Below are 23,901 nucleotides of genomic sequence, written 5' to 3' on the forward strand. Positions count from 1 at the left end.
AACCAACTGTAAATGCATGTTTCAATAACAACATCGCTCACTTCAATCCACGCACTCCATCACTCTTGTCCACCTGGAGAGAGATTGAGGAGGCTCTGACCTAAACCAGCAGAAGGACTGTCGGGTCTTCTGCCCCCTAGCAACCTATCGGTGGCCTGCAAGGCCTGGTAGTGGAAGTCACCGGAAGTTTTGGGAGACAGTTTATGATCCCCCTAGTCCAGGGATGGGTCACTCCATGGGAGTGGGAGACACAACCAAAATCTGATTCATCATGAGGGGCTACACTTGGTCACGGGTCTGCGTACCCACATGTCCCTGCCCTAGTCTCTCTGGCGCCATCAGGTGATGGATAGAGTGAGCTGCATGAAGTTAAAAAGCTCAAAGACGGGGGAATCCGTAACAATAAGTGTCATGAATCAGTCAAAACACTGTAGAAGCAAAGGTGTTGTCTAGCTTGATCAGGTTGGAATTATATTGGATACCTGTTGATGTATAAGAACCCTGTGACTTGATTGCACAGAACATTTTATGCTGAGGAAGAAAAAACTGCAGTGATGATTGATCTCTGAAAGTGAAACCTATCTGTGTTCACCCTGTGCTCATTATCTGTGCTCACCCTGTGCTCACCATCTATGCTATTACACCACTTTTATCATTACCGCATGTCAGAGCCATTAAAAGTTAGTGAATGGACTTGAAAACAGGTGGTATAGCCTACGATCCGAAATGCGATGTGGTTAGATGAGAATACTGGCATTTTTGCCAAGGCAGAGAGAGATGAGTGGCTGACACTGAGACGCTCGCAGACAGCAGTGGACGCACAAATTCCGGTCTAATGGAATCCACAAATGTCATTACACTTTATGGTGTTTTGTGTAACAGGTGTCTCTTTCCATTCAACACTTGGAGGCTGGAAATATTTTGCAAGTGGATGAACGTGTGCAGGTAGCCTAGTAAAGGAGCATTTTGAAGTGATTATTTGACAATCAGATGAGACTATCATGACTGCTTGTGTTTATGCCACAATAAAAGGTAATACATTTTAAAAGTTAAATGACAAATCTTTACGACTAGGCCCACAGAGATCGTATTGAATTAATAAGGATTCTATATGTCATTATATTATTAGGCCCATGAACATGTTTGCACATATAGGAGGTCCCATACCGTGAAAAAATGTATTCTACTTTCACCCCTGGATAGGGGATTCCTCTTTCTATCTGTACCATTATAGCGTCTGTGACTGCACGGGAAGCGCCATTGAGGCTACAACCCATAGGAATACCCACCCAGTTGACTAATTTGACGACTTTAAAATGGCGTAAGTATGACGGAAACCTTCAATGGTGCAGCCCATGCCAAAACAGCCTTTTGGCTACTAGAGGCCTCTATCATTCTCTATGATTGGTGATGACTTGTATGGTAGTGGACCTCGCCCTGGGTCGTCTGTTAACATTTACAGGCCAATAACTTACCTGTCTGTGCTACAATCATTGGCGATATAAACCCATTTGGAAGTTAAGACTTGTTGTGTGTGGTCTAATTTGTCTTTTTAATGTTGTTTTTTGTGTGAAGAGGGTGAAGTGAAAGCTACTGGAGATTGTTTTCTCTGACTTTTCTTAGAAGGCAGCTTTACTAAAAAGGCTAAACCGTCTACAGTGAAATTTACTAAGACGTCGCGTGCCGTATTAGGAAGAATGAACGTGATCATAGGAACAATGCGTAATGGGACCAGGGCAACTTTGAGGCAACCTCGGCTATTTACGGCTCTTGCCAGTTCAAGGGTAAGTATAAAGTCAAGGAAAATCAATGTTTGTATGTTGGTCGCTTGTGAGTATTGACTGCAAGTGCAATAGTTACAGAACAACACCTTTTGGCAGCTTTCTGTGGCGATCTGGATTCCAGCCTCTCTATAAACCCTCACTAAAATAGTTCAAATAGACGACATGATTGTCAAAGTATTACTGTTGACATGTGCATTTGAATAAATATATATATATAGAAATCTAGATTCTAGCGTTTAAATACTATAAGGCATTGTATGAAATAGCAACATGCTGTTCATAGTAGATAAAGGAAGGGCAGCTGTTTAAAGAAAACCTGCATAGTCATTAGAGAACTCCGTATTCACCTATGGCACAGATATGCCATTCATATGGCCGTGAAGCAGCATTGTGCCATTAAATCTCAATCTTTAATCAAATAATTGACCTAAAGCAAAGTTCAACAGTAATTTGTCAGGTCCACTGAATAGGCTACTAAATTCCAAGTTACATTCAGATAGTAAGTTCTCCTAGTGCTGGGTTGGAACATAAAAATATTTTTTAACTCAGGCCCCTCTCCCAGCATTGGGGAACAACCCCCCATTTCTATCTCAAGCACTGTTCATGACACAAACTGTTGTTGGAGGAGAGATTTTTTTGTTTTGTTGCAGGTTTAAATATTATTTCCTGCAATTCTACCCATTTTGTCATGGGGTGCAGATGCATGTTTTGCAGTTTTAAAGCTAATTTTCTTGCAATTCTATATGTTTTGCCATGTCTAATGTGTATCCATGTGATTCATTGTGTGACTCGACCATTACTACAAAAAATCTTTGGACTAAAAAACCCAGCTAAAAAACGTTAGCTGACGTGGGCTAGTTGATCTGGACATTTCTGAGAAGTTATAAATAGCTCTCTCAGGTATGCGATAACTGACACGACAAGAGGATTAATGATGATGCACTACCTCATTTCGAAATTTCACCTTGTGCATTCTACTATTACAACTCCCCCACACCCCCCTGCCACCGTTTGGGTACCACTGCACCATGAGTTCTCAATGCCGGGATCTACACTGCTGTTCATATGACGAGCATAAGCAATGCACTATTATTGTGTGACTAATCTAAACTACTACCTCCTCAGATGCAGTGCTCCACTCAGACCAATAAACCTGTTGTCGCTGCCAAGATGCCTTTCAGGGTGAAAGTGACTGGAGGCAAACGCTACGTCTGGTGTGCCTGTGGACACAGCAAGAAACAGGTGGATGTTCGGGCATTGAATGTCAAAATTCATGCCCTTGCAGGGCTCTAGCCTGTACCCTAGTTATTGATGAAAAAAAACAGGGCCGACCCTAACCCGATGTATGGGCTCGGGTCGGGTAGCAGAGTTCTAGTTGAAGGCATTGAATGTCAAAAAACAACAACTAAAGGATTAGGACCGATGAGCCAAAATTGGCGCGATATTAACCCTTTCCTTTCCCAGCAGTAGTGATGTAGGCCTATATGCTCTCCTATATGGTCTTCTACATGAGAATAATGTCTGAGATTGTAATCTGTGCTATAATTAACTCATTTAAATCAGTGAAGCAATAGCACTGACAGTCTCTCTCTCTCTGTCAGCCCTTCTGTGACGGTGCTCACAGGTCTAAAGCACCCAGCATCTCTCCACGACTCTTCACTCCCGAGAAGGACGGCACCCTTATGCTGTGTGCCTGTAAGCAAACCAAAAATGCACCTTACTGCGATGGCACACATTTCAAGGTCCTCTTCCAGGATCTAGTCAGCTCAGTGAAAAAAGTGTTTAAAATGAATAACGTTTAAAAAAAATGGCATGACGCAGCTAATTTCCTTATAACTGTACCGCCTATATTCATTGTTCATGAATCACTTGTTGACAAACATTTTATTTATGATAAATGGAAAAGGGCATTTATGTTTTGTCACTGTCCATAAGGGAATAAATAATGGCCTACTATTTCAATACACATTTTGTCATTCTTATTTTTTTCCCCTAAACCATGCATTCTTTTGAGAAACATGCTGGTGTCTGGCAAGTTCATATAGCTGATATATGATGATCGTTCTTAAACTAAGTTAATGAGTAAAAAAAATATAACCGCTTTTAACCCAACCCCTCCAAAAGACACACATACAGGTTTTGGAGAGTTGCGGGTGGGGGCTGCCACGCTGGGCACTCAGGGAGCTGTTGTTGTGAGGGTTAAGTGCCTTTCTCAAGGGCACAACAGCAGGCAAATGGCATCTAGGAATTTGATACCAGCAACCAATGGTTGCCAGCTCACTTCCCGCCAGATCTTCCAGTTGGACCCGAGATTCAAACTCGCAACCCTCCGGCCACTGTCTCACCTCTCTAACCACCAAGCTACCTGCTGCTTGGTCATGTTGTCAACAAGGCATCATGATGCATCGTCCAGAAACCTATACAACATCTCCTTTCCATAAAATGTGTTTGTTTTTTCAAACTAGTTTTCATTGGGAAGGTAGATAAAGCATTTTTTTTTATCAAAAGCAATCATTTTGGCTGTGTTTATACAGGCATCTCAATTCTGATATGCTGCCCAATTATTGGCAAAAGATCTGATCTGATTAGTCAAAAGAACAATATTTGGGCAAAAAAATCTGAATTGGGCTGCCTGTGTAAACACAGCCTAATGCATGTGAAAACACAGAATCCTACTCATTACTCCGCGTTCTTAATCTAGCCTAGTCTGTCACTTTTGTTTTGAGACGACTTGCCATGGGCTTTGAACGGGGAAACTGGTTTACGCTCCAGCCTGGTCTCAGACTAGAGACTGTAAATCCGGGACACTCAAATTAGTATGATAAGTTACATTTGGTATGGTTACATAAGACCGAGGATTACTTAAAGAAAAAAATAAAAGTAGGGTGGTTGGTTGGTCAGGGGTGGATAGGAGGGTGTATTGTGCGAACATCAAGCAACCCAAACTTTGCAACTACTTTTTAGCTACTATGCAACTACTTTGCATGTTAGCTAACCCTTCCCCTAACCTTAACCCTTTAACCTTGACCCTAACACCAAGCCTAGCTAGGTTGCCACCTACAGTAGCTAACATTGGCTACAACAAATTGGAATTGTTAACATACCAAACGTAAATGTATGAATTGCAAGAAGTAACATATTATACGAATTGAAATCCATAACACATCATAAAAAATGGATTATGGACACTTGCAAATTAATACATACCATACGAAATGTAATGTATACTAATTGAGGGTCCCGGATTTACGTTTACTATGTTACGTGATATCAACTTTGGAGGGGACCATTACATTACATTTTCTCAAGAGCAATTCCTGAGGGGGACACCAAAAGTAGTGTTGTAACACAAATTGCCTACATTGTAATATGTTCAATGTATATTGAGGAACCATAATTACTACTACTGGATCATTTATATTGAGTTAACTGAAGGGTTGTCCCAACTTGTCAAATGTTTATAATAATAATACTACTGCTAATAATAGTTATAGCAGTGTTCCTTATCAGTCCAGTGTGTATGCAGGTATTTGTATTTACAACCAGCAATACCAATAAGGGCCAGTAGGTGGCAATGGTACTGTACACTGTATGGGTGCACTTTTTGTAAATACAATGAGCATCTCATCTAAAATCTCCATTGAGAACCATCACAAAGTTGGTCTCAGTATTGAATTGACCTTTTTTATTTGACTTTTTCTGATATTTAATGACTATATAAGTCTATATGAGTCTACTACAATAGCTTTACAAGAACAAAATGTTCAAAATAAGTACAGTTCTAAAAGCGAAAGAACTACTTCAATGAATAACCAAATAAATCAACCAAAATAGCCTCCAAAAATACTTATTTATTGTTCAGTCAGTGTTTCAACACTTCAAACAACAGCTATGGACAAGTATATCACACAACATCTACCCCTGAGTCCAGGTTGAAATTATTTCATAATCAAATCCCCTCAAATGCTGCGCATCTTGCTTGGAGAGAAGCCGGGTGCAGCGGCCAATGTGACTGATTCCGGAATCTACCTCTACATGGCCAGCCGTTAGCTACACAAAATCTCAGCTCGAAGGCTTTATTTGGTTGTAAAGAACAATATACAGAGCAGCAGACTACTTACACAACCAAACATTAATACAATCATATCAGGCAGAGTGCGCAAATTGGTTTAAGCAACCTTGATACAACCTTGGATATGGCCGATTATTACCGTCCCAAAAGGTAAGCAAAAGATTAGTCTTTTTTCAATGAAGACGTTTGACATGGTCAACAACAACCACAAATCTGTCTTGTGCATGTAAACAAGTAGTCTTTGGTTACAATGTTGTGGAGTGAGGATTTACTCCTACTCTATAGCATTGGGAGGAAGCGATTTTTTATTTATTTTTATCTGCCGTAATATAATTTTCCATTTTCGTGTTTGCTGACCATACATAGGCATTTGTAGGGTGCATTCACTACATTTGCAGAAAGGAAATCTGTTTCGCTACACTAAATCTGAAACTTACGTTACAGGTCCAGCGCTCCACTCTATCCACTGAGCCTGGCATCGCCAAAAAGCCTTTCAAGGCGGAGCTTGTATGTGGAAAGCGTCACTCATGGTGCACTTGTGGACACAGAAAGAAACAGGTGAGGGCACTACAATCGTGCTTTACGTTGGCCACCATGTGCCCAACGCTCTGCCCATCGCTCTGCTTTCATTGAAACGGGTTCATTGAACTCTGGATCAGATTGGCTTTAGCATACCAAAGCAGCAGATTATTCAGGTACTCAATCACCGGCTTGTTTCTCCTATCTTTCTGTCTTAGCCTTTCTGTGATGGAACCCACAAGGCTAAAGCCCAGGGCCTGATGCCTCAGCGCTTCGTCCCTGAGAAGGACAAAGCTTAGCTGTGTGGCTGCAAGTACACCGCTAACCCACCATACTGCGACAGCACTCACAAGCAGGAATTCATCCAGTCGGCCCTGCTCAAGGGGAACACAAACTTCTGAATGGATAGGAGCTGCATGTGTTTTTGTCCAATTTACTGTGGTGTGGGCCCTCTGAGTTCTGGTCCTGGAGATGGGGGACCCTAATCACTGGTTCAGAAGGGTGATTGACAGCGAACAGATGACGTATGCATATCTGACGTGCTTAGATCTGATGTGATTAGTCAAACGACCGATTAGTGGAAAAAATATCAGAATTAGGCTGCCTGTCTAAACGCAGCCTTAGGGGCCTCATTAGAATATAATGGGAAACTCTGGGCTTAGCACTAGCTTTGAACAAATCTCCCATTGTCATCCATACAAGATTTGCATGATAAGAGCTCTGTGAACGACTCAATTAAGGATTCATCACATGATAAGCAATTTGCAAGGTGATACTTGTTATGAGGCGATTCCACAATAACAGAATGATGCTGAGATTCAGATATTTCACTTTAAAATGTAAAAACCAAAGATTAAAGTTATTCAAACCATTGAACTTTATGCACAAGGACTAGTTTTAACAATGTCCACAAAACACATTTACTTGAGTGCAGATGCAAAGTTTGGTAACAGAATAACAGTGTCTTAATCTTTGCAATCATTGGGGGGGGGGAGGGGGGGGGGCATACATTTTAAAGTGACAAATCTGAAAATCACGGCATTGTTCTGTTACCGTGGAATTGCCCTGTGTGGAATGCACTGGTGCTACTGTAAATGTTTGAAATTGTGATGAAACAGATATTTTACATTTTAATGCTCCGCTAGTGATACGCACAAGTATTGTGATGGACTGTTTCTCAAAATCAAGTATTGTAATAGAACACTAAATCGTAAGATGAATTAAGATGTATTTCTATAGATCTAAAAACAGTTTTATTTCCTCCATGGTGTATTCTGTCTGTGTTGAAATTAAAACGATCAAATATATTCTTTTAACTTTCTCTTAATTACTGTCACATTTTGCCATCCCATAACCTGTTTTGTACGTCACTTTATGAAGAAATGCAATGTTTCAACCGAAAACATCCTCTGCCTTGAAGTCATGAAAATCCACAGATTCTTTGGAGAGCACATAGTTAACGTGGATCCCAACTTAAAAACAAGTTAAACAGTCCTAAATAGCAGCATAATGATAATACATGATTTAAAGCTCTGCTACTCACGAATTGTTGTTGATAGCAATGTAACAGATTTATGTATTAAAGGTCCAAATGGAGACTTGTCACAGGAGCACTGGCAAGTTCTGATATTTGAACTACTCAAGAATATAACCCCAAAATTAATCAGAATGGGACACCGAACTCAAAACCAAGCAAGTAAACATTTTAATGACCTAAACATGCACATATGGCTGATATTTTAGAATAATATCATTGAATGGTCAAAATATACATTGAGGGAATGTCAAAAGTGTATGAAAATACAACAAGGTGTACATGGTCAGATATACAATTCCCTTTGAACTCATTTCTCTGATGTGAGTAGAACGGGTACCGGTATGTATAACGCTGAGAAACGTACAGTAAGCTACGTTTTTCCAGACGATTGTAGTGCTGCTTGAGGCTTGATAAATATAATGGCTTTTCTAATGTCAAAACACAGGGTGGTTTAGTACTCGCATACTGTGATCTGCATTTCAAAGAAAGTGCATCAAACGTTTCGTACATATCTATTGTCCTTGGTGATTGGGGCCATTACCAGTAGAAAGTACTGCATCTACCTACATACACCAGAGTTATTATATACAGTATGACTGACGGCAAGAAGACAGATCTTGCCTTTATATTTCTAGGTTATATATATATATATATATATACACATACACACAGTTGAAGTCAGAAGTTTACATACACTTAGGTTGGAGTCATTAAAACTCGTTTTTCAACCACTCCACAAATTTCTTGTTAACAAACTATAACTTTGGCAAGTCGGTTAGGACAGCTACTTTGTGCATGACACAAGTCATTTTTCCAACAATTGTTTACAGACAGATTATTTCACTTATAATTCACTGTATCACAATTCCAGAGGGTCAGAAGTTTACATACACTAAGTTGACTGTGCCTTTAAACAGCTTGGAAAAGTCCAGAAAATTACGTCATGGCTTTAGAATCTTCTGATAGGCTAATTGACATCATTTGAGTCAATTGGAGGTGTACCTGTGGATGTATTTCAAGGCCTACCATCAAACTCAGTGCCTCTTTGCTTGACATCATGGGAAAATAAAAAGAAATCAGCCAAGGCCCCAGTCTGGTTCATTCTTGGGGACAATTTCCAAAAACCTGAAGATACCACGTTCATCTATACAAACAATTGTACGCAAGTATTAACACCATGGGACCACGCAGCAGTCATACCTCTCAGGAAGGAGACACATTCTGTCTCCTAGAGATTAATGGACTTTGGTGCGAAAAGTGCAAATCAATCCCAGAACAGCAGCAGAGGGCCTTGTGAAGATGCTGGAGGAAACAGGTACAAAAGTATCTAAATCCACAGTAAAACGAGTCCTATATCGACATAACCGGAAAGGCCACTCAGCAAGGAAGAAGCCACTGCTTCAAAACCGCCATAAAAAAGCAATACTACGGTTTGCAACTGCACATTAGGACAAAGATAGTACTTTTTGGAGAAATATCCTCTGATCTGATGAAACAAAAATAGAACTGGTTTGCCATAATGACCAACGTTCAGTCAGGAAGTTAAAGCTTGGTCGCAAATGGGTCTTCCAAATAGACAATGACCCCAAGCATACTTCCAAAGTTGTGGCAAAATGGCTTAAGGACAACAAAGTCAAGGTATTGGAGTGGCCATCACAAAGCACTGACCTCAATCCTATAAAAAAAAATTGTGGGCAGAACTGAAAAAAAAAGTGTGCGAGCAAGGAGGCCTACAAACCTGACTCAGTTACACCAGCTCTGTCAGGAGGAATGGGCCAAAATTCACCCAACTTATTGTAGGAAGCTTGTGGAAGGCTACCTTAAAATGTTTGACCCAATTTAAACAATTTAAAGGCAATGCTACCAAATAATAATTGAGTGTATGTAAACTTCTGACCCAGTGGGAATGTGATGCAAGAAATAAAAGCTGAAATAAATCATTCTCTCGACTATTATTCTGACAATTCACATTCTTAAAATAAAGTGGTGATCCTAACTGACCTAGGACAGGAAATGTTTACTAGGATTAAATGTCAGGAATTGTGAAAAACCGAGTTTAAATATATTTGGCTAAGGTGTATGTAAACTTCCGACTTCAACTGCACACATATATATATATATATCCATACAGATAGACAATCGCATCGCAATGCCATTCAGCATTTTGTCAATTTATATTTTAAAGCCAAATTAATTGTGAAGACTTGGGGGAAGGAATCGTTGAACCGACTGCATATCATACAGTTACAAAACAATTACAATATCCTGTATAAAAGATACTCTATATACATGACCAGGTATGTACGAATGCTCACATTGGATACATATTGTACATTTTTTATGCATGTTTACTCTAACGCACAGACACACACACATTGAAATGAAATGTCTATTTGGCTGCACTTGACAGTCTGTTTACTGATCACAATCGCCCTCTCCCTCAGTACTCTCTTGGCAGATTTTCTCCTTGTCTGTCCATTGGTCCATTGAGGGGCTACTCCGACATTTTGGGGCAATTCTGTTTCACTCTCCATGTTTCTGGGATGTATCAGATTTAGGTTGGGGGTGATACCGCCCCTTTGTCCCCTCCCCTAGTCTCAGTCGCTGCTCCATTGCTTTTGCCGTTGACGTTCACCTTGCGGGCGTTGCTCCCTGACTTGGAGGCTAGAGGGAGCCGTTGAGTACCGTTGGGTCCTGTGGTACCGCTGGGGCTCTGAAGGGTAGAGGGTTGGCCTCGGACGGCAGGGCTGGGCAGGGTGGAGGCTCTGGGGACCTGACCAGCCGGGCTCAGGGCCTTGTCGCTGTGGGAGTCGCTCTCAGAGGTGGGGCTTGTGTTAACACCGTCGGAGTGGGCCTGGGCGGCACCTTGGAACAGCCTTCGACGCTTCCGGGTGGGCTTGACCCAGTACTGCAGGGGGAGGGGGCCATTCTGCAAAGAGTCACAGAGAGAAGATGAGAACTCTCCAGACACGTGAAAGATCACTCAGATCCTAGGACCTAGCAACGTAGATGTTTAGTGAAGTTGGGATTAGCGTTGGAAGTGACAACTGAAGCTTGGTCAGTGTTGTTGTTATAGCCAGTGTGTCAGTTGGCACTTACACGTCGCCAAGAATACATGTAGGCAATATCCATCAGCGTGTAGTAGTCCTTTAAGGGCTCATCAGCGTACAGCACTTCAATCTGTCAAGGTAGAGATCATTATTACACATTAATCGCACACAAGTCCAAGAAGGGGGATAGTAGGGCCGGGCCACCTACGCGAAAGCATGCATGATCTACTGTATAGGAATGCAGCTTGTCACTCAAATACAGTATTGAGACAAAGTGGTTGTTGGTGTGGCTTTCTATGGAGTTGTGAGGCGATGCTGTGCAGCCTGTAGCAATTACCCGTAAGGTGTTCGGAATGTCCATCTTGCTACGCAGGAACTTGGCTAAGTGCAGGACTGTCATGGCTGCCGGGCATTGCAGGAAGCGTTTGCTGTTGGTCTGAAAATGAAGAGGACAGTACGTGTGGTTAGAACAGATTTATAACTAGAGGGTAAGGGCGTGACATAATATGAAGTGTTAGAAAAATTTGGTCCTGTATGGCTCAGTTGGTAGAGCATGGCGCGTGCAATGTATGAACGCATGACAGTCGCTTTTAAAAGCGTATGCTAAATGGCATTTCTTATCATTTAGAGAGTGTGGATGACTAATTGACATTAGCGTTTGCATGTATATTGGGTTAGCATTTTATGGTTGAATCACTCACATTGTCTCCTTCTGTATCCACAGGTTGTGTGTCACTTCTATAAGCAAATGGAAAAACAGCATGGGTTAAGATGAGCATAGCTTTGTTTTGATGTGCTTTTTTTTTTACCCAGCTTCCTGTTAAAACGTACTTGCACATAGAGATACAGCCCTATTGTAACACATTTGGTCTGTTCTATACTATAAAATATTAAGAGATCACACATTCTAGAACGTACTTGTTCTTCTCATGGAACTGAATGGAGAGACTGATGATTTCATCTTCTGCAATAATAGTCGGCTCCTCCACCACTTCTCCTGGCTCCAGGTGTTGGTTTTCCTGGTTTGTGTAGAAGTCCCGCCTTCGTTTCATCTCATCTGATGTAAAGAAAACAATAAAGTTATTAGAGTGAAAAAGACATTGGCACGTGTCCGCTTTTAATTATTAAAGGGGGCAACTGACCCAAACTGCTACCGACCTATATCTATCCTACCCTGCCTTTCTAAGGTCTTCGAAAGCCAAGTCAACAAACAGATTACCGACCATTTCGAATCTCACCATACCTTCTCTGCTATGCAATCTGGTTTCAGAGCTGGTCATGGGTGCACCTCAGCCACGCTCAAGGTCCTAAACGATATCTTAACCGCCATCGATAAGAAACATTACTGTGCAGCCGTATTCATTGATCTGGCCAAGGCTTTCGACTCTGTCAATCACCACATCCTCATCGGCAGACTCGACAGCCTTGGTTTCTCAAATGATTGCCTCGCCTGGTTCACCAACTACTTTTCTGATAGAGTTCAGTGTGTCAAATCGGAGGGTCTGCTGTCCGGACCTCTGGCAGTCTCTATGGGGGTGCCACAGAGTTCAATTCTTGGACCGACTCTTCTCTGTATACATCAATGAGGTCGCTCTTGCTGCTGGTGAGTCTCTGATCCACCTCTACGCAGACAACACCATTCTGTATACTTCTGGCCCTTCTTTGGACACTGTGTTAACAACCCTCCAGGCAAGCTTCAATGCCATACAACTCTCCTTCCGTGTCCTCCAATTGCTCTTAAATACAAGTAAAACTAAATGCATGCTCTTCAACCGATCGCTACCTGCACCTACCCGCCTGTCCAACATCACTACTCTGGACGGCTCTGACTTATAATACGTGGACAACTACAAATACTTAGGTGTCTGGTTAGACTGTAAACTCTCCTTCCAGACCCATATCAAACATCTCCAATCCAAAGTTAAATCTAGAATTGGCTTCCTATTTCGCAACAAAGCATCCTTCACTCATGCTGCCAAACATACCCTTGTAAAACTGACCATCCTACCAATCCTCGACTTTGGCGATGTCATTTACAAAATAGCCTCCAATACCCCACTCAACAAATTGGATGCAGTCTATCACAGTGCAATCCGTTTTGTCACCAAAGCCCCATATACTACCCACCATTGCGACCTGTACGCTCTCGTTGGCTGGCCCTCGCTTCATACTCGTCGCCAAACCCACTGGCTCCATGTCATCTACAAGACCCTGCTAGGTAAAGTCCCCCCTTATCTCAGCTCGCTGGTCACCATAGCATCTCCCACCTGTAGCACACGCTCCAGCAGGTATATCTCTCTAGTCACCCCCAAAACCAATTATTTCTTTGGCCGCCTCTCCTTCCAGTTCTCTGCTGCCAATGACTGGAACGAACTACAAAAATCTCTGAAACTGGAAACACTTATCTCCCTCACTAGCTTTAAGCACCAACTGTCAGAGCAGCTCACAGATTACTGCACCTGTACATAGCCCACCTATAATTTAGCCCAAACAACTACCTCTTTCCTTACTGTATTTAATTTATTTATTTATTTTGCTCCTTTGCACCCCATTATTTTTATTTCTACTTTGCACATTCTTCCATTGCAAAACTACCATTCCAGTGTTTTACTTGCTATATTGTATTTACTTTGCCACCATGGCCTTTTTTGCCTTTACCTCCCTTCTCACCTCATTTGCTCACATCGTATATAGACTTGTTTATACTGTATTATTTACTGTATGTTTGGTTTACTCCATGTGTAACTCTGTGTCGTTGTATGTGTCGAACTGCTTTGCCTTGGCCAGGTCGCAATTGTAAATGAGAACTTGTTCTCAACTTGCCTACCTGGTTAAATAAAGGTGAAATAAAAAAATTTAAATTTTCATGGGCAAAGTCTCAAACAGGCTTATTATACTGTAATTATCACTAAATATGCTCGTTGTAAAATACTGAAATGTACACTGAACACAAACATGTAAAGTGTTGGTCCCATTTTTCATGAGCTGAAATAAAACATCTAAAATGTTCCATACGCACAAAAAAAATACTTTTCTCAAATTTTGTGCAAACATCTGTTTATATCCCTGTTAGTGAGCATTTCTCCTTTGCCAAGATAATCTATCCACCTAACAGGTGCGGCATATCAAGAAGCAGATGAAACAGCGTGACCATTACACAGGTGCACCTTGTGCTGAGGGCAATAAAAAAGCCACAACACAATTCCACAGATGTCTCAAGTTTTGATGGAGTGTGCAAGTGGCATGCTGACTGCAGGAATGTCCAACAGAGCTGTTGCCAAAGAATAAAATGTTAATTTCTCTACCATAAGCCACCTCGTACGTTGTTTTAGAGAATTTGGCATTACATCTAACAGATAACAACCTCTCACCTTCGGTCATTTGAAAATGAAATCATCAAAAAATATATATATAAAGTTGGTTGCAATTTCAGTTTAATCCACCAGAAAAGACTGAACAAATATTACAAAAAATATTATGGTTAAACCATTGCACATGGTTTATGAACTGATGCACAAAATGACCTACGAAAGTTTAATAAAAATGATTATACACAATTCTAGCAACCAATAGTATGAGATATACACATACAGTACAAGTTTGGACACACCTACTCATTCCAGGATTTTTCTTTATTTGTACTATTTTCTACATTGTAGGATAATAGTGAAGACATCAAAACTATGAAATAACACACATGGAATCATGTAGTAACCAAAAGTGTTTAAAAAAAAATCAAAATATATTTGATATTTGAAATTCTTCAAAGTAGCCACCTTTTGCCTTGATGACAGCAATATATATATAAAAAATGGGGTATTGGAAATGATGCAGACAATTAGTGATAGAAGCCACAATCTATCTTCAATATTAAAACTGATCTACCCCATAAAAAAAGGCCTTACAACCACAGACCATGAGTAACCACGCCAGCCCAAGACCTTCATATCGGACTTCTTCATCCTCTGAGGGGGAGGGGGGTGCTGAGGAGTATTTCTGGCTTTAATAAAGCGCTTTTTGGGGGGGAAAAAACTCATTCGGATTGGCTCGGCGTGGCTCCCCCGTGGGTGGGTGTTACGGATACAGGTATCCTGTGTCTGTGTGTATCCTGTGTGTTTCTTTTCTCTCCGTCTCCCCTCACAGGTGAAAGTCATCACTCCCCAATCAGTCAACAATCAACCCATCAATCAGAAGACACACCTCCTCCTGTTTCCTACCCTATCACAGTTCCTTACCCATGGTTTAAAAACCCCATCATTTGTTTGTTCAAGAGCTCAATCTTTGTAATGGCATGTTGGTAGATAGCTGTTCTTTGTAGATTTCAGGAGAGCTCAATCGTTGTAATGCCATGTTAGTAGATAGCTGTTCTATATAGATTTCAGTAGCTCAATCTTTGTAAATGCCATGTTTGTAGACCTCTGTTTTGCACGCGCTCTCTGTGTATTAATTAACCTCTCTTTTGTTTGAGCACCTCCATAGCACTTTGTCATCACCTGTGAGTATTGTTTTGGTTATGGTGTTTGTTTGTTTGCTGGTGGGAAAAGGGGGAAACCAAGACAAGTCGCCCATGGGCATACATTACCCGTAGGTAAACTTTGTTAACACACACTAGTTAGAACTGGGCGGACCACCCACTGTATTTTGGTTAGTTAGTTAGCTGTTGTTGAAATAGGCTAGTCTAGCTTAGGGGTGTTTTTGCATATTTGTTTCTTTCCTTGGGTCCAGCTCAGCCCCTTTTTCCTGCTCCCCCCATTACCGTGTGTTTAGAAATAAACCCTGAGTTTGACGGTATTATTTCGGTTGTCGTGGTTATTTCGTTCACTTTTACTTTGTCACTATTATAATTTACATGAGTTATGTTACGGGTCTCACTACCATTCCCCCTAGACTGTCGGGCCAAAAGGGATTCGTAACATAAGTGGGGGCTCATCCGGGATCTGTCTTTACTGACACCCATGCCGCTCATGTAGATTGTTGTAGTGGTATAGTTCAGTGTTGAGCGTCATAGCTGAAGTAGCATTAGTGTTTGCTATTTTCGTTGGCTCTTGTGAAGTAGTGTAAGATGGCTACTTTTGATTTGAAGTCCTTTTTGGATAATCCTTCGTGGGAGGTTTTTGATAAATGTCGTAGAGTTGATTTAATGACCTTGGCTGACCATTACTCAATATCGATTCCGCAGAGTGTAGTTAAGGCGGAGGTTAAACAGCTAGTGTTAAATGTATTGTTGGAAGAGCAGGTGCTTGTGTTACCGCTGCCTGAGCATACTACCACTGTAGGGGATGTTACTGCTCCTGTAAGCCCATTGGTGTCTGATAATGAGGGCGAGGCTAAAACACCAGCCACATTGTCCCATTTTGATCCACTATCCCCACTGTCAAACGGTGATGCCAGAAGGGATGTCCGTTTAGCACAGTTACAACTAGAGGTGGAAGAGAGAGCCCAAATTAGGCGAGAGACTCTCCAGTTGGAGATGTGTAAAATTGAGGCAGAAAGAGAACAACGACAGATGATGTGTAAAATTGAGGCAGAAAGAGAAGAACGGCAGATGATGTGTAAAATTGAGGCAGAAAAAGAACAGCGGCATTTAGATTTGGAGATGGGTAAAATGGAGGCAGAAAAAGAACGAGAACAGAGGCAGATGACGTTTAAAATACGCCAGATGGAACTGGAGGCAGAGACAGCGAGGCTAACCTTCGTTCCTACTGTTCCTGTTAGTGAGTCGTCCTCACCAGCTGTGTCCTCAAACACGTTTGACATTAGTAGGCAGATTGCCTTAGTACCTTTGTTCAGAGAGTCAGAGGTTGACTCCTATTTTTGTGTATTTGAGCGTATAGCCGTAGCATTGAAGTGGCCTGAAGAGGTATGGTGCCTATTACTTCAGTGTAAATTAACTGGTAAAGCCCAAGAGGTTTTGTCAGCGCTACCTCTGGAGGACAGTTTGAATTATGAAGTGGTCAAAGCTACTGTTCTTCGTGCCTATGAGCTTGTGCCTGAGGCATACCGACAGAGATTTAGGTCTCATAGAAAGTCTTCTAGTAAGACTTATGTGGAATTTGCTAGAGACAAGGGAAATCTGTTTGATAAATGGCATGCTGCTAGTAAGGTAACTGATTTCAACTCTCTCCGGGAGTTAATCTTGTTGGAAGAGTTTAAAAATTGCTTACCCGAACGCATTGTAGTTTACCTAAACGAACAGAAAGTATCCTCCCTGGCAGAAGCGTCTGTGTTGGCAGACGAGTTTGTGTTGACGCACAAGAGTGTGTTTTCGGCTCAAACTGAGAGTAGATCCACTGAGTTTCCTACCTTTAGCCCTAGTCGGCCCGCAGTAGTATATCAAGCACGCCAGAAGAATGAGCGTTCCTGTTTCTATTGTCATAAAGTGGGACATATGATTAATGATTGCTTCCTGCTTAAACGCAAACAAGGGATGCCTCTTCGTGCCAAGCCGCCAACAGGTGTTGGTCTAATTCGTACGGTTGTGAGGTCTGCAACAAAACAGGTGCCTCAGGGTAACTGTAGTTTGAAAGACTCAGTCCCCGACCGCAGTTATGAACCATTCATTTTCGAGGGGTTTGTGTCCCTAACGAATGACGAAGCGTCTCAGCGTCCGGTTAAAATCCTTAGAGATACTGGTGCGGCGCAGTCGTTTATATTGCATGATGTGTTGCCCTTATCTGACGATACATACTGTGGTTCCAGTGTGTTAGTGCAGGGTATTGAAATGGGTTTTGTCCCAGTGCCGTTGCACTTTGTGAAAGTACACTCTGAGTTAATCAGTGGAATATTCAGAGTGGGGGTACGTCCTAAGTTGCCAGTGAAAGGTGTGACCTTTATAATGGGTAACGATATTGCCGGAGGAAAGGTAGTACCCGTATTGGAAGTATTGGATAAAAGTGACCACTCTCTCTCGAATGAGTTGGCACAGAGTTATCCACATGTGTTCCCCGCTTGTGCTGTCACTCGTGCTCAGGCACTACAAGAGGGTGACGTGATAGATTTGTCGAACACTGTTCTGTTCAAAGAGGATGATCAAGAGGATGGATTGTGTGATACCTCTGAGAAGCTGATCACCTCTGACAAACAGCCCAGGAAAGAATCAAAGTACGTTGAAGTTATTGCTGATGCAATACAATTACCAGTCACTCGTGAGCAGCTGATTGCTAACCAAAAGGTTGACAACAAGCTTGCTAAATGTTTTTCTAGTGTTGTCTCGTTAGAAGAGGTGAAGAAGAAGAATGTGGCTTACTTCATTGATGGTAATCTCCTCATGCGTAAATGGAAATCCCATGTTGATGCAGGTGGAGATTGGAATGCTGTTTACCAAATAGTGATTCCTACAGCCTTTCGACAGAATGTGTTATCCCTTGCTCATGATCACCAGTGGTCTGGTCATTTAGGAATTACAAAGACGTATGATCGGATTCTTCGACATTTTTTTTGGCCGGGTTTAAAACAAGATGTGGCTCAGTTCTGTCGGACATGCCACACCTGTCAGATAACAGGAAAACCAAATCAGGTTATTCCTCCCGCTCCTCTGTGTCCTATACCTGTCATAGGTGAACCATTTGAGCATGTGGTGGTTGATTGTGTCGGACCGTTACCGAAGACAAAATCGGGTAACCAGTTTTTGTTAACGATAATGTGTATGGCTACAAGATACCCCGAGGCTATTCCTCTGAGAAGGATTACAGCTCCGATAGTGAGTAAAGCCTTAATAAAATTCTTCACGACATTCGGGTTACCGAAGGTGGTACAAAGCGATCAAGGTACCAATTTCCTATCCAAGCTCTTCAAGCAGGTGTTGAAATCCTTATCAATTACGCACCGTGTATCAAGCGCCTATCACCCAGAGTCTCAGGGTGCGCTTGAAAGATGGCATCAGACACTGAAGTCTATGCTACGTAAATATTGTTTGGAATCTGAGAAAGATTGGGATGAGGGAGTTCCTCTAGTTTTGTTTGCTGCTCGTGAAACTGTGCAGGAGTCCCTAGGTTTCAGCCCGGCTGAACTAGTGTTTGGTCACACAGTAAGAGGACCAATGAAAGTCCTTAAAGAACAGTTCTTGTCCCAAGAGTTGTGTACCAGAGATGAGAATGTGTTGGACTATGTTAGTCGCTTTCGTGAGCGCCTACACCAAGCTTGTGCTCTTGCAAAGGAAGCTCTGTCTTCCTCACAGAGGAGCATGAAAAGACACTATGATAAAGAGGCTGTTTCTCGTCCACTACAGCCAGGTGACCAAGTACTGGTGTTATTACCTGTTCCAGGATCTTCACTGTCAGCTCGTTTCTCTGGTCCTTATTTAATTGAAAAGATAATAAGTGAAACTGACTATGTGCTTCAAACTCCTGATAGAAAACGCCAATCTCGTGTGTGTCACATTAACATGTTGAAAGCATACCACACCCGACCCATCACACAGTTAGATAGTTCAAAAACAGAGGAAGGTACTGCTGTCTCCTCTGCTACTACTGCGATGATAGTGGACTGTCAAATTGATGATGTTGATGGCTTGGAGTTGCGCAATACTCAACAGCAGTGTGTTAGATTGCCCAACTCAGAAATGCTGCTGTCTATCCAGTCAGGTCTGGTTCATTTAACGGATGGACAGGCTAATGATATTGTGAAGCTACTACACAGTTTTCCATGTCTCTTTAATGACGTTCCTACTCGCACAAATGTGTTGGAACATGACATTAATGTTGGAAATGCTACACCTATCAAGCAACACCCATATCGTATCAACGCTTCCAAGAGGAAGATAATGAGGGATGAGGTGAGATATTTGTTGGAGAATGACCTGGCTAAGCCAAGTTCAAGCCCTTGGAGTTCTCCTTGCATTCTGGTTCCTAAACCTGATGGTACGTCCAGGTTATGTACGGATTATCGAAAGGTAAATTCTGTCACAATGCCAGATTCGTTCCCGTTACCCAGACTGGACGACTGTATCGACACTATTGGTGCTGCTAAGTATGTGACCAAGTTGGACCTCTTAAAAGGTTACTGGCAGGTTCCGTTAACTTCACGTGCTTCTGAGATTTCTGCCTTTGTGACCCCAGACAACTTCCTTCAGTACTCAGTCATGGCTTTTGGGATGCGAAATGCACCAGCCACTTTCCAACGACTGGTTAACTCTGTATTAGCTGGCGTTCCTAATTGTAGTGCATACCTTGATGACCTAGTGATTTATTCGTCTGAGTGGTCAGATCATGTTGACTTGCTAAGGGTAGTATGTGAACGGTTGGCAACTGCTTCTCTAACCCTGAACTTGGCAAAGTGTGAGTTTGGGAAGGCTACTGTTACCTATCTCGGTAAAGAGGTTGGCCATGGACAGGTGCGCCCTGTTGATGCCAAGGTCTTGGCTATAACTGCATTCCCTGCACCTACCACTAGACGAGAGCTACGCCGCTTTTTAGGGATGGTTGGCTACTACCGTAGCTTCTGTAAAAATTTCTCTGCAGTAGTTGCTCCATTGACTGATTTGCTCAGTCCGGCAAGATCATTTGTGTGGTCCCCTGATTGTAAGAGCGCTTTTGAGTCTGCGAAAGCACTCTTGTGTAGTACACCTGTACTTGCTGCTCCAGATTTTGAACAACCATTCAAGCTTGAGGTAGATGCTAGTGCCAGAGGTGCTGGTGCTGTTCTACTGCAGCAGGACAAGAGTGGAGTAGATCATCCTGTTTGTTATTTTTCCCGTAAATTTAATAAATGTCAAACAAACTATGCGACAATAGAACAAGAAGCTCTTGCTTTGTTGTTGGCTCTGCAATACTTCGAAGTATACATTGGTTCCAGTGCCCTACCAGTGATTGTGTATACTGACCATAACCCCTTAGTTTTTCTCCACCGAATGTACAACCAGAACCAGCGCCTTATGCGTTGGGCGCTGATTGTACAAAATTATAATTTGGAGATCCGCCACAAAAAGGGGTCAGATAATGTGTTGGCAGATGCTTTGTCTCGTGTGTAAAAATGATTTTTGTATGTTTTGGCAAGGTTGACGTTGTTGTTGTTGTAGGTATTAATTTTGTTGTGAGTATTAATTGTAATACTGTGGTCGCAATCCCTAGGGTTGCTCTTTTAAGGGTGGGAGTGTTACGGATACAGGTATCCTGTGTCTGTGTGTATCCTGTGTGTTTCTTTTCTCTCCGTCTCCCCTCACAGGTGAAAGTCATCACTCCCCAATCAGTCAACAATCAACCCATCAATCAGAAGACACACCTCCTCCTGTTTCCTACCCTATCACAGTTCCTTACCCATGGTTTAAAAACCCCATCATTTGTTTGTTCAAGAGCTCAATCTTTGTAATGGCATGTTGGTAGATAGCTGTTCTTTGTAGATTTCAGGAGAGCTCAATCGTTGTAATGCCATGTTAGTAGATAGCTGTTCTATATAGATTTCAGTAGCTCAATCTTTGTAAATGCCATGTTTGTAGACCTCTGTTTTGCACGCGCTCTCTGTGTATTAATTAACCTCTCTTTTGTTTGAGCACCTCCATAGCACTTTGTCATCACCTGTGAGTATTGTTTTGGTTATGGTGTTTGTTTGTTTGCTGGTGGGAAAAGGGGGAAACCAAGACAAGTCGCCCATGGGCATACATTACCCGTAGGTAAACTTTGTTAACACACACTAGTTAGAACTGGGCGGACCACCCACTGTATTTTGGTTAGTTAGTTAGCTGTTGTTGAAATAGGCTAGTCTAGCTTAGGGGTGTTTTTGCATATTTGTTTCTTTCCTTGGGTCCAGCTCAGCCCCTTTTTCCTGCTCCCCCCATTACCGTGTGTTTAGAAATAAACCCTGAGTTTGACGGTATTATTTCGGTTGTCGTGGTTATTTCGTTCACTTTTACTTTGTCACTATTATAATTTACATGAGTTATGTTACGGGTCTCACTACCATTCCCCCTAGACTGTCGGGCCAAAAGGGATTCGTAACAGTGGGCCTATGCCCTCCCAGGCCCACCCATGGCTGTGCCTCTGCCCAGTCATGTGAAATCCATAGATGAGGGCCTAATAAATGTATTTAAATTGACCGACTTCCTTCTATGAACTGTAACTCGGTAAAATCTTTGACATAGTTGCGTTTTATATTTTTGTTCAGTATTTGTATAGAAAACCCACCCCCTTACTCAAGAGATATGGTCTTACCTTTGAATAATCCAGGCACCAGCTTGTATACAATGTCCTGTAGAGTCTTGTCTGACCTAAGAAAGGATATGCAAATGATAAAGCCACTTACTAAAGATAAGAGCATGTTGGTTGCACTTATAGATGCATAATAACATAGGTACTCCGAGAGAGACGTGTGCGCGCACACACACACATGCAATGTGGCTAACCTGATGCTGAGCTGTGGACACGTCTTGTGTACTTGCACATCACATCTGGGGCAGAACTTGTTGGTTTCCAGGAAGGCAACAATGCACGTCTTGCAGACTGGAGTAAGAAGACAGACTTAATGCCGGTGACTTACTGTATGACTTTTTATGAAAAGAAAATGCATTGTAAATCTACATTCATTTTCTACGTCAGTTTATAGGCCATATACTCTAGCCTATATACTAATAATGTTATTATTGGTTCATATTCATTTAGAATAATGCAGTGGACTTAGGAATCTTACATGAGTGCAAGCACTCCACAATGGTTGTGGCATCGATGAAGTAGCCCACACACAGTGGGCATATCAGGTTAGGATTCAGCTCTGTGATTTTTAGCCGACTGGGTTGCATTTTATCCATCTGGAAGGATCTGCAAAAAAAAAAAAAAAAAAAAAAAAAAAACATCAAAGAATTACTTAGATGATTTACTGGGTAGCAAGATTTGAACCACTAAAGTACATGACACATTTAGTGACCTTTTCTGCTGTTGTGATTTGTTTTCCAACACAGGGCCTATACATACAAAATGTGTATTGACATATTGATGTGGTCCACTGACATTGTCTATAATAATATGGATCACGTGTTTTTGTTAGAAGCATGGCTACTAGTATATGACTATTTATTTTGTAATTATTTCCAGCCTGATTGTTTTTATATATTTCCCATCCATCAATGTAACAAAATACGTTTGGAACTGCTCTAGTCTAGACCCGACTACCCCAGTGGGGCCTGTGCACGGGGAGGCACGTACCCCAAACCCCGAGAAGACCCACAATGAGCCCCTCCTATACCAGTGGGTTCTTATGCATTATAGACATTCTTTATAAAAACTATGTAAAGACAGACGAAAAATACGCTTAGATGGAGAGTGGAAAACAAAGCAGCCATCTTAAATTCAGTGACAGGACTGGATATGAGAAACGAACAAGAGAGAATTCAAACATAACACCGAGTACCTCCGTTTGTGTGTTGATGTACCTGTGCATCGCGATATGCGAATAAAAACAATTGATGCCTTTGCTTCCTACCTGATTTGACATGAAAAACACCCGTACCTCCCGACGTGGATACAGGTAAATTATTTTGAGTTGGTTAACGTTAGATCTTGCAGCAGCGCCAGAAAATGGCTTTTTTTTCCCCCACATAGTCAGAGGACCGCCCATTATGGTCACGTGATATTATTTTCAGTCCCTGCCGCTTGCCATATACATTGTATTTGCAACATTTTATTTAAAAAAATATACAACTCTCGCGGATAAGTCACTCAAACACCCTCCTCTCTATACATTAACCACATTTGTTTATGAAGGAGTCATTGCATTCATTTTCTATTTTGACAACCATTTCTAGACGGAAAACCACGCCCCCCTAGACAATGCTCCCCTAGAGACAATCCTGAAGTTTTTACTACAGAACATTGATAACTATATTATTGGATTTATTGTAGGATTTTGCGGGTCAACTTGACTGCAAAACGTGCAAGATTTATAGCATAGGCCTACACATGAAATGTATGCCTTTTCTGCTTCATCACCATTCAGTATGAATGACACATTTAC

The 23,901-nt window shown here is 41.8% G+C and overlaps 1 protein-coding gene and 1 long non-coding RNA gene across 2 annotated transcripts; one reads left to right on the plus strand and one right to left on the minus strand.

The window, feature by feature from the left end:
- Window positions 1-5,769: 5,769 nt before the first annotated feature.
- On the plus strand, window positions 5,770-7,696 carry LOC139424624 (uncharacterized). Its single transcript, XR_011635960.1, has 3 exons — window positions 5,770-6,006; window positions 6,301-6,414; window positions 6,594-7,696. It is a non-coding gene; the product is annotated as an uncharacterized lncRNA (long non-coding RNA).
- Window positions 7,697-9,448: 1,752 nt separating this feature from the next.
- On the minus strand, window positions 9,449-23,476 carry LOC139424627 (polycomb complex protein BMI-1-like). Its single transcript, XM_071176645.1, has 9 exons — window positions 23,371-23,476; window positions 22,582-22,709; window positions 22,298-22,394; window positions 22,107-22,162; window positions 11,881-12,019; window positions 11,664-11,700; window positions 11,300-11,398; window positions 11,012-11,092; window positions 9,449-10,841 (listed from the first exon to the last, which is right to left on the minus strand). The coding sequence occupies exons 2-9, from the start codon at window positions 22,697-22,699 to the stop codon at window positions 10,467-10,469; spliced, it is 1,002 nt and encodes a 333-aa protein (XP_071032746.1). The 5' UTR covers window positions 22,700-22,709; window positions 23,371-23,476; the 3' UTR covers window positions 9,449-10,466.
- Between the last annotated feature and the right edge of the window lie 425 nt (window positions 23,477-23,901).

This window comes from Oncorhynchus clarkii, chromosome 13, assembly GCF_045791955.1.
Source record: "Oncorhynchus clarkii lewisi isolate Uvic-CL-2024 chromosome 13, UVic_Ocla_1.0, whole genome shotgun sequence".
NCBI lineage: Eukaryota > Metazoa > Chordata > Actinopteri > Salmoniformes > Salmonidae > Oncorhynchus > Oncorhynchus clarkii.

Coding starts and splice junctions, on each gene's coding strand:
- LOC139424627 (XM_071176645.1), bottom strand. CDS start 22,699: ATGGATAAAATGCAACCCAGTCGGCTAAAAATCACAGAGCTGAATCCT. Junction 22,163..22,297: donor TGTCCACAGCTCAGCATCAG/GTTAGCCACATT, acceptor ATCCTTTCTTAG/GTCAGACAAGACTCTACAGG. Junction 12,020..22,106: donor GGTGCCTGGATTATTCAAAG/GTAAGACCATAT, acceptor TCTTTACATCAG/ATGAGATGAAACGAAGGCGG.